Genomic DNA, 10,562 nt, shown 5'->3' with positions numbered 1-10,562 from the left:
ATTGTGTTTGATATCAATTCAAATTAAGCCTAAATTAGGTCTAGGAATGTATAATTGTATATGTTGCCTTCACAGTCCATATATCTCATGTTTCTTTTCGTTAAGATTTTGCATCCAGAACATAAAGCATGGTCGCCACATCAGTATCATTCTTCTCAAGGACTATACTTGGTTAAGTCTGCAGAGAAAGTAGTACTCATGAAATTTGAGTTCTAAATGCTTTCTAGAAGCCACATTTGACTCACTGAACCATTTTTCCTTTTTTTTAAAAAAAAAACAGAAATTCATTAAATTCATAGATTCATTAAACTGTTCTTCTCGTTTTCGGTTTCATTTCATGATTTTTTTTTTAATTTAAGGAATGTTTCCTTTTGAGCTTTACTTTTTGCTTATAATTTCAAGAAAGAGCTATCCTCTTGATTTTGTAAAAGAGCCACATTTATATGAAAGCTATGAAATAAGAGCATGAAGTGAACTTTCATTAACTAAAAAAATTAAAAACACTAGCAGTAATTTTTTTTCAGTATTATTATCTATCATTGGATTACGTTCTCATAGTCTTAGCTAACATTTCCTGCTTTGCATGTTAAAGAAAAATTCAATCCATGCTCTTATTCAACAGTTTTTATAAAAAGAATCTTAAAGAGTTGGTTTTGTTTTGAAACTATACGCAAAAGGTAAATTAAATGAAAACTTTCTATTAATTTAATTTTTTTATAAAAAATTTATACCCCTTCTTTGCTTCCAGTTACCACTTACCACCTACCTGTTCCCATCTCTCTCTCGATCATAAGCGGCAAGGGTTTGGTCCGTCCCAAGCTCGAGCATTCACGTGAGAAAGGATTACCTAGGAAAGTGGACGAGAAATAATCAGAAACCACGCCACTTGGGAAAAGGCACTTCTTATGCTAACGGGTTCGTCTGTCTTCTAATCCCATGTGGCCATGAGTTGCAGAGTCCACTCTTTCCCTCCAATATCCTTTTGGGTACCTCCAAAACCCTTCCAGAAGTTGCAGAATGTGTGCGTATCGGGAACCATGTCACGAACAACCACTGCTCTTCCCTCCTTGAATCCCCTAGCCTTGCGCGCCGTGAAGAGAAGGTTGTTGGCCTTCTGTGTTACGGCTTCTTCTGGAGAGAAGGGTGGCGGATGGAAAGCGAGGTGGAATCCTCCTGAGATGGTGGGGGAGAATGTTCTCCGATTGATTGCCGGAGCCACGGCGAGCCCAATCGCGCAATTTGTCCCTGCACCCACCACCTTCCTTCATTCCTTGGATCCTAGAGTCAAACTGGTAATAATATTTTATTCCTGTCTCACCTATTAGGTATCCTTACCGATCATTTGTCTGATTTCGGGTTAGAAGTGAAGCGCCAATTTTTTGCCGAAATGTTTGAAAGAAGGTTGTGGGCAATTTTTCTAGTGTAGCATTTGTGTTTGGACTTGGACACCTGTCTTCTTCCATCTTTATCTTGATGGACATGCTTTCTTCTGTTGTTCCTGACGCTTTTTAATCCCGGTTCTCTGAATTCAGAACAAAAAGTAATGTTGGCAACAATAGTTCCGCATACTTCTTTTGGCATTTTGTTTATGTCCCCCCTGCCTGCGTTGAGGGAAGCTGTGCAATGAACAGTCTCACTCGTCATTTGGTGAAAAGTTTCTGTCACTATTCGATTTTTTTTTCTGATGCCCATTGATAACAGGTTTGGCTTTTGACCTTAGTGGTGCTACCAGCACGGTCTCACGTTGTCATGCGCGTAGGCATAGTCGTTTACCTCTCGCTGCTGTCGATATTGACACTACCAAAGCAAATTTGGAAGGTAAGCTGCTCAGGACCATTCTCATTTGTTATGATATGATGAGACGAGGATTTATTAGGTAAATCTAGTAGCATTTGAAATGTATGGCGAAGAAAAGTGGCATGAAACGTTTGTTCTTGTTGTTTTCTTACCTCTAATTTTCCTTTAGCTACTTCCTAGGGTCTATTGACTGCAAACATCAATGCTGCTAGCATTTCTTCACCACTTTGTCTAGGTATGAATAATTCTGTGTGTGTGTATATGCGCACAAGTATGTTCTTGCATGTTATCTGTCTGGGGGATGTCTCGGCTGGACTTCTTCATGTGAGTTATATTTAGCGCTACTGGTTCTTGGCTATTGGTTACTAACATTCTATTAAGTATTAAGGTTTTCTTGGAAGCACAGTCTTAGTTTGCTTAATGAGATCATGTTTTAGATTAGAATGCTATCATGTTGAGACAGGTGTCTAATAAATTTGAAAGAAATCAAAGAACTTGCCAGTTGCAACTATGATTTTCTACTGTACATTGTGATGCTATTGATGGAAAAGGGTTATGCATGTACGTTGATGTCAGTTCGGTTTTCTGAAATCCCATGAAGGCGTCCTTATATACTTGAAATACAAGAGAAGGAAAAAAAATTCTAAACCTAAGAACGTGATTATTTTCACACAACAGAGGAGATTTTATATTTCATATCGCTTGGGTTTGTTGCCTTACCTACATAGCTTGGAAATAATTCAGCATCAGTGGAACCTGTATAGCAACCAATTTCTTCCCCCAGGAAATAATACCCATCAAGGAGAAAGTTGTAGGTATAGCTTTCTTTACAAGGCTGATTCATGTTCACACCTCACACCCATTCATATGGCATGAAATATGATTTATATGAAAGAACAAGGAGGCTAGTATCTGTCACTTGGTAGACTTGCTTCTTCCTGTTTAATAGCTTCATATGTTTGAGTAAGCAAGTGATTATGCACCTTAATGTCAGGGTATTTCTGTTCATTTTAGAGCATCCTAAGATGCATGTTTAATGCAGAGGCTGTTCATTGGTGTTTTCTTTCATGTATTTTGTAGGATCAATTGGGAAGAGTGTTCTTTCTGTCTGGAGTGTTATTTCTTATGTTGGCACTGGGTTCTGATGGTGTACCTCCACTTGTTCAATCAAGATCGCCCCCAGCATCAGTGACAGGATTACCCAGTTTGCCAATGTCCTTAGATGGTTATTCATATTCAATCATCAAGCTAGGACCATTACAGCTCACAAGGAAAGGCTTATCAGTTGCAACTACGGCAGCATGCTTGTCTTTCACAGTAGGTATTTCTCTTATTATGTTAGCTGATAATATTTATCTTTCAGCCATTAAAAAAATATTAAATTGGTACACCTTTTAACCATTCCCCCAGTCTAGGTAGTCTGACTGCCTAGGGCACACTAGTTTCTGTGCGTACTCAGTTCAAGCCTTCAATTTCTGTATTATATAAGTGGGTGTCAACCGATTTCTCTGTGTGTGTCAAAATATCAAGTGGAGATAGTGTCTGAAACCTGCGAAAACCTAATGCTAATACGGTTCGTATACTCTTGGTTTCCGTCAGTTTAGGGCTTTTCACTTTGGTTGCTAACTAAACTTTTTTTTCCTTAAAGGTCTTCCAAAGTGCAAGCCTCTGCTTGGCAACAACGATGCCTGAACAGCTTGCATCTGCTTTCCGTTGGTTTATGATGCCTCTGGAATGTGTTGGAGTTCCTGTATCTGAGATGATATTAACATTACTACTTTCTTTGAGGTTTATAACTATAGTATTTGATGAGGTAACCACCCTTGCTTTCCCTAGATCTGCAAGGGATCCTTATTTACTTGAAAATAGCCTGTCACTGGAAATAATCTGTTTAAGAAGGTCTCTAAGTTTCATTGTTGCTAAAATTTTGCTGTGGTAGCAGGTAAGGAATGCTGCTTTGGGAATTGTAGCTCGTGGAATAAATTGGAAAAGTTTGACATTCATGGAAACTCTTGATGGTGAGTGGAGGCAATTTGACAGTTGACAGCCATAAACCATGTTATGTATTGGATTTTGCTGACACGTAAAAACCATTTTCTTGTTCCATTTGTAGAATGTTGTGGTCATATTTGATTCCCTCATACTTTTGATCCCATGGTCTGATTGGATTCTATAGAAGTCAAACGTGTTACAAGTTTAAGTGCTACTTGGGATCAGAAATTACAATTGCGACATTGACAATGCAATTTTTTTTTTCTTCTGAGGGTGCAGGATGGAGGCATTAGCACATAAGTTTGTGGGACCAATAATTTGTTGTTTTCTTGTTTACCTGTTATAGATTAAGTTATATCAGCATTATATTTGGTTGTTTGAACTTTTATCATCATGGTAGGTTCCCCAGGCAGTGGTTTATGCTTAAACCATTCCTCTAATGATGGTGTATTGGTGCAGTTTTTGCCATGTATATTCGACGGATTTTCACAAACATATTCAGCCATGCTGATCAGATATCCCAGGTATATGCCTAGATCTTGATATTCTTTGCTTATGCCGCATGCCATAACATCTGAAAGTTAGGTTGCTTAGAGAAAGTTTGGTGGCGTGAAGCTGCTGTTAAAAATTCATATGAACATTCCAATATGTACTGCAACAATCTTAATGTATTTAGCTGTATTCCAAAAACTCTTCTTATGTGCATCTTTCATGATCCAGGCCATGATTGTAAGAGGCTTCCGAGGTAATAGCAGAACCCATAAACTCTACTGCTTATCCAGCTCATCCTTTGGACTATGTGATGCTGTTTCTGTGGTGTGCCTGCTCGCTTTGGTAGCTGCTGCCATCCTAACCGAGCACTTCCTTGTGTGATCATTTCGTGCTTGCGTTCTGACTTTGGTACACCTCCAACTTCCAATATTTTCACTGGGCATGAATTATATGATGACGATGATGCTTATATAGCTAGTAGAAGAGCATCATCTAAACCATTACTCTTGAAAATATGTTTTTTGGATGCTTATAAGCATGTTCCACTAACTAGTATAGCTTAAAAGATCAAGGCCTTCAGAGTTTAAGATAGAACCGTCCGTTGTAAGGCTTTACTGAGTTTTATAAGCTTTACTCATGTAGTCATACCTCTGTTTTGTGTCACATATGCTTGAGTGGACGGGAAGAGCTCTGGCAGGATTGTCTGTGGAGTTTTGGCTATTTGACATGCAACCTTTGATTCAACCCCCTAGCTTTGGTTCATCTCTTTCTGCACTGAATAATGTGCTAATAATAAATACCTCCAAGGTCTTACTCGACCAACTGTTATTATGATTGGCTTGCAGTTTGACATGCCATTATGCTGGGTTAACTGCCCCCCTCTCAATAGCACAGGTAGCTTAGAATTTTCGAGCTACAAGAGTGTAGGAGCACGCCATGTGGAGAATGCTTCTTATTTTAAATTTTTGCTGATGGTGATTTCTTTTCAAATTTAGCAGTTCATTAATCAGTATCTGCTGTTTGTGCAGCTACTTTATTATCTTAAAAGAATCGGTTTCCGGCTAGTTCACTAGCTCGACGTTCGAGACTGTAATTCTCATGAGATGTTGGAACATTCTTCACCTCCGGCAGTCACCTAAAAAGCCACAGAAACTGTCTATTATGTCTTGTGGAGGGTTCTTGTAGCAGGTTGGAGGATCTTCACAAAAAAAGTTACACCTATAGATACAGTAGATTTGTATCCTCAATGGACGGACCTGGTAATTTTTTCTCTATTCTGCAATATATTTTCTCTCAAATTTCTGAAATGCATGATCGCACATTCGCCCCTCTGCAGGTCATTGAAGTGGTTGTTCCATTTTGCAGGCAGCTCCAGCAAGAATCTTCAGATCGAAATGTTAATGACTTGCATTTACTGTTTTTTATAAAACATGCAATCTGCACAATATGGGAAATTCCAAAACTGCAAATTGCTGTAAAACGTTTGGTCAAAACTGCTTTGCAAGCATAACCTTTGTTTCTCTATTTCCTTTCTTTGTCAAAGAACTGCTGCTTCTCTAGAACTGCCGTTTTTTTGTCACTCCAGCTATATTGTGATGATTTACATGCAAAGGCATTGCTCGGGTGTCAATGTCAGTCAATGTCGAGATGCTCTGTTACAATCTCATTTCCTATATAATTAACTAATTCGCGTTCGGTACACGTTTATGTCCCTAAAACAATGACTCTTCTTAGGCATTGCAGGCAGCGGCACCAGCCCAGCTTCGTGATTCTCACTTTTATCAGTATTATGGGGTCTAATGGTCCCATTCATGTCAGCTGAATACATGGAGAGTAAGTTTTTGATTAGGCTTAACGTCACAGGAAAATGCAAAAATCCGGGTTTGCATTGGATTCATCCATTTGCATCCGTATAAAGAATATCTCTACCATGTTCAACAATATTTCACATCCAATGGATTGAAGTAGCTCGATTGTTGTCAGCGGCAGGCCCATCCTCTTCTATCCTGCGCGTGCGTGTGTGTGCCTGCATGTGTATATTTATCATGTTTCACAGTCCAATTCCATGAGAGCTTCATCACGGGTCTGTAAGATCACAGAAGCGTGCCAATCTATGTCGAGATTCGAGAAACAGTCGTTTTTCTTAAAACTCATTTATTCACTTCTTGGTTCACACGAAAGAATATGAACATTGATGGTAATTACAGAAGAGAAGAAACCGGTGGGGATTATGAGCACCCAAAAAAGGTGGAGGTGTAAGACCACACTTAGAAACACAACTGTAAGGGGAGGTGGACTGATGGGAGATTAATGGCTGAACATTGCTGTGAAACAGATACACAGATACAAGCTAGAGAGCATGGACACAAGCAGCACACTTGGTGATCTGGCGTGGCACAATCTAAACCCTTCCGGCTTGGTGCCGTCGACTTTCGCTGACCATGCCGTCGACCCCAACATGGAAGGCTCCAACACAGAACAATTGGGTGGCGGTCAAGATGATGGTGAAGGCCTCCAGTGTTCTCTGCATCACCAGAAATGAATTGGAATGAAAAAAACTGTCATCATGTCTTGCTCTACTCAGAGTGAGAGCTCCGCAGTCTAAGACAACGGCCATGACATCAGTTTTTTTCTTTTTTTTTTGAGAGCAGCAGCACAATTCTACATGTTCCTCCCAACAACCTCATGAAGTGCACCTACTTTTCGGCTTCCACGGTTCGACCGGCGATTGCAAAAGTTTTACCAACTGGTTTAGCCGTGGCAAGGGGATTATCCTTTAGTTTTAAATACCGATTCGATGCATAACTCGATTGTGGTGCCATATGTCACTCATATTGATTATTTTTTGTGTTTTCTTTCTTTTTTTTTTGCCTTCTACAGTTTTTTTATCAATTCAAAAAATGATTGGATTCTGATTAGATACAGCCGATTCACTGAATCTTCCAGCTACCCCATTCGATTTTAGAACCACTTTTTTCCATTTCACAGGCCATATCAACCACAGTTAGAATCAAAACCTGGAAAATTTACACGTAAAAGGCAACTGTAAATTCGGATAAAAGGGATGGATTCATCATGAATCATTTTCTTTTTAATGTTCTTGTAGTTATTATGAAAGGAAAGGAAATTTACCAGGCTTGCGTTTCTTCCCTTGAGATCAATCTCTTTGCATGCCAACCTGAAATTTAACGTAATAAAAAAAGTTAATCTAAAAAAAAGAAAAGAAAATAAAAGCACAAAGCAGTTTCTCTAACATTCTGTTGCGCTGTTTATCTCGTTGAGTTCCGAAGAATCTAGTGCAATAATATATATATATATATATATATATATATATATATATTAAAAGTGTTGCAAAAGGAAAAAGAAATTATTGAAGAAAAACTTGGGCAAACCATGTGCAATAGAAGATGGGAAAGAAGAAGGGGAGGAAGAGATTACCCCATGGCTAAGAGCGTGAGGGCCCAAGCAACAACGGCAAAGGAAGCACCTGATGCCCAGCTCCCCGGCCTGTCCTCCCGGATACTCAGGATGCCGGCAATGGAGCTCCCGATCCCCACCACCCCTGCCACCAACGCGAACAGCACGAACAGCCCCGTCGCCATGTTCCCTATCGGAAAATATATCGGAAATAGCCGCAGCGGATATGATAACCTGGATGCTGCGCCACCATCACCACCACCATGAAATTCAGTTATTCCAATGCTTTCATTTACCACCACCACCACCACCATTAAATCCACTTAGTTGCAATTCTCGCATTTCCCCCCTCTTCTGGTACTTGAAATTGGCAAAGAAATCCTTTGACAAAACTTGGTTGTAATAAGTTCATTTGAAAAAGAAAAACATAGTTTCCAGATCACATCAATCATATCAAAATTCGGCTCTTTGAAAGGTTTTCATGCACTAATATTCAATGTAATTGAAAAATTTGTGAAAAAATGTTAATACCAAATGCGTGCTTCTGCTGAGTGTCTAGAGTTATGCGTTCTGTACCTGCGTCATATGTTTCATTGATGCTGTAATTGACGGCCCAACCAGCAATGGCAGAGACCACAGCGTACATGGCGAGGTTGAGCATGAGCAGAGGTTCAACTACGGGCCTCTGGCTTTCGGTCGCCATGGTTAATGACGAGTCAGGCTTGGAACTTCAGTTGGCCGATTTGCAATGTTCATCTTTACATGTCTATATATATATATATACGCGGAAAAGCAACTGTGTTTTGGTTCTGAAAAATATGTGGCAAAGATTTCTTGAAGATGTGGCAAGGACTCTATACCTTGCCTTTTTGTTGGCTTTGGCTGTCTGCCTACTTTGAGAGCGAAGAATCTCTCTTTGTTGTCCGCAATTATTATTGCCAGCAGGAAATTGATGGGTAGGCCCTGCACAGATTGTAAGTTTATTCGTGAGGAAACTAACTCAAAAACATTGATGCCCAAGAAGTTCTTCTATCAAGAAACGAATCAAAGTATTCACAACGGGAAGTAATTGGAGAAGACGCTAGTTTTTAGTTTTTATCAATTGTTAGAGATTATAAATGCAAAACTTCCCGAAATTGTTGGTTCTACTCTTCTTCTCTAGATTTGGGTCGTGATCATGTGTACTTGCTTTGCCCTTAAACTAATTATTTGGCTTTAGTTTTATCTTCTGCAGAAGAGAGATTCCACTATTGAAAGAAAAGAAAAGAAAATATGTCCAAGTTATCAGAGTTTGGATGACACGAGAGGTGACTGAAAAGCAGCACAGTGCACGCACGCATCCGGACCAACATTTTGCGAGGGGCATTTTAGTCATTTATGAAAAATAAGCGTTTTGGGGATTGTACTTTTTCCACTTTCCATCTTTTGTCCCTATAAATAAGGGTTTTTTCCTTTTGATTGATTAGGCCAGTTTGGTAATTTTGAAGATGTGCATGCAAAATTGCAAAGGGTTGTTGAGACTAATCCCACCATTTGAACGAAGGTCGAAGCTTTTCTTTCCCTCTCTCCTGCATTCACTCAAGGTTTAGAACTATTTTATGCTGTTTTAAGGTAGATATCCTTACTATTCACTTTTTGTATATCAATGTTTTTCCTTTTGCAGCACGTAGAGTTGATGGGAATCCGAAACAGAGAATGACCACATATCAATCCCCTTGGGCGCGGGCATTGCATATGGTCAATTTTAAAGAGAGTAGTATTCTGGTGTTACCACATGTTTAGTCGGGTCCGAGCACCCACCTAAGTGCTTAGGTGTTGTAATGACCAAAATATTTTTAAATCTAAAAAGTGAAAACACCCCCATAAATGGGAAGAACAACAATAAAACCTTTTTTGGAAAAGGTGAAAACTGGGTTGTTAAGTGTACAGTGGTTAGACCCAAGCATCCACAACATTGTAGTTTGGTGTAGAGGGTAGGACCGACCTTTTCTCTGGACCCTGCATACAAGTTTTCCAAGCACTTCAATAAGGTTCTCATACCCCATATCACCGTAAATAAGGTCCTTGGATACTTTTTATATCGAAACTGATCTAAACATATAACTTTTAATTGATTTAAGTTGTCTTTTACTCGGGCTTTATTTTGTTTGTGCAAGTTATTGGTCATTAACATGCACTATTTTTATTAAGGATGTTGACGAAAGATGAGAGAGAATGATAAGGGTTGTTCATGTTTTGCTTCAATGGAGCTTATAGTTGATTAGCATGCAGAGTAGAACGTTTAAGCCAGCCCATTAGATTCCCTATAAGCCCAGCTTATGGTTAGGCTAGAGAGAGAAATCAGGACAATTGATTTTGTAAATCAATTATCTTTACAGCGGTCGTCTTGATTTGAGTACATGTTGGGTGAAGAATTGCTGATAGAGAAGGGGAAGGTTATAAGAAGTGTAGCAGAAAAGATGAGAGAGAAAGTGCAATTCAAGAAGAAATTCCAACGGTGACGACATAACAATCATTCCTGAAGTTTCATGCTTCCTTTATGAAACATTTCAATTTTACTTCTGGAATGAAAACTCTAGGCCATCAAACGATGCAAACTTGAAATTTTTATACAGTTTCAGTTTCAAGTAAAATTATGACTTGGGAATTGTCATTTCGTAATCATACAAGCCTGCTCACATGTCGCATGAATTTAAAATCTATGCTACTTACATCCCTATGTATATTTACACTGAGAATCTTATAATGCATACCTTTTAATACATCATCGGATATGAGATGTGAGGTTGTCAAATACTACCTAATAAAGAACTTCGATCTTGTACGTCAAGGAAATGAAAGAGAGGAGCATTGCAATGGACACC

The 10,562-nt window shown here is 39.1% G+C and overlaps 2 protein-coding genes across 3 annotated transcripts; one reads left to right on the top strand and one right to left on the bottom strand.

The window, feature by feature from the left end:
• Nucleotides 1-744: 744 nt before the first annotated feature.
• Nucleotides 745-5,805, top strand: LOC116264407 (protein ABCI12, chloroplastic). 2 transcript variants are annotated; one of them, XM_031644601.2, is made up of 9 exons: nt 745-1,292; nt 1,702-1,818; nt 2,878-3,114; nt 3,446-3,610; nt 3,740-3,815; nt 4,249-4,313; nt 4,510-4,689; nt 5,310-5,540; nt 5,647-5,805. In XM_031644601.2, the coding sequence occupies exons 1-7, from the start codon at nt 945-947 to the stop codon at nt 4,660-4,662; spliced, it is 1,161 nt and encodes a 386-aa protein (XP_031500461.1). In that variant the 5' UTR covers nt 745-944; the 3' UTR covers nt 4,663-4,689; nt 5,310-5,540; nt 5,647-5,805. The 2 variants fall into 2 exon arrangements, with proteins under 2 accessions (XP_031500461.1, XP_031500462.1); XM_031644602.2 differs by having other exon boundaries at nt 5,618-5,805.
• A 312-nt stretch (nt 5,806-6,117) lies between these two features.
• Nucleotides 6,118-8,460, bottom strand: LOC116264408 (membrane protein PM19L-like). The gene is made up of 4 exons (XM_031644603.2): nt 8,275-8,460; nt 7,720-7,939; nt 7,414-7,459; nt 6,118-6,805 (listed from the first exon to the last, which is right to left on the bottom strand). Exons 1-4 carry the CDS (start codon nt 8,399-8,401, stop codon nt 6,683-6,685), a joined length of 516 nt encoding a protein of 171 aa, XP_031500463.1. The 5' UTR covers nt 8,402-8,460; the 3' UTR covers nt 6,118-6,682.
• Nucleotides 8,461-10,562: the final 2,102 nt, after the last annotated feature.

Source organism: Nymphaea colorata, chromosome 11 (assembly GCF_008831285.2).
Source record: "Nymphaea colorata isolate Beijing-Zhang1983 chromosome 11, ASM883128v2, whole genome shotgun sequence".
Lineage (NCBI taxonomy): Eukaryota > Viridiplantae > Streptophyta > Magnoliopsida > Nymphaeales > Nymphaeaceae > Nymphaea > Nymphaea colorata.
Note: the sequence above shows the minus strand (reverse complement) of the source record. Positions and strands in the feature narration are given on the sequence as shown.

What these genes read in the sequence shown, in the direction of transcription:
- LOC116264408 (XM_031644603.2), bottom strand. Translation starts at nt 8,401, where the DNA reads ATGGCGACCGAAAGCCAGAGGCCCGTAGTTGAACCTCTGCTCATGCTC. An exon ending in CAATGAAACATATGACGCAG is followed by an intron (nt 7,940 to 8,274) that starts GTACAGAACGCA and finishes ATGGTGGCGCAG; the next exon opens with CATCCAGGTTATCATATCCG. An exon ending in CTCACGCTCTTAGCCATGGG is followed by an intron (nt 7,460 to 7,719) that starts GTAATCTCTTCC and finishes GTTAAATTTCAG; the next exon opens with GTTGGCATGCAAAGAGATTG.
- LOC116264407 (XM_031644601.2), top strand. Translation starts at nt 945, where the DNA reads ATGAGTTGCAGAGTCCACTCTTTCCCTCCAATATCCTTTTGGGTACCT. An exon ending in ATTCATGGAAACTCTTGATG is followed by an intron (nt 3,816 to 4,248) that starts GTGAGTGGAGGC and finishes GTATTGGTGCAG; the next exon opens with TTTTTGCCATGTATATTCGA. An exon ending in ATGCTGATCAGATATCCCAG is followed by an intron (nt 4,314 to 4,509) that starts GTATATGCCTAG and finishes TTCATGATCCAG; the next exon opens with GCCATGATTGTAAGAGGCTT.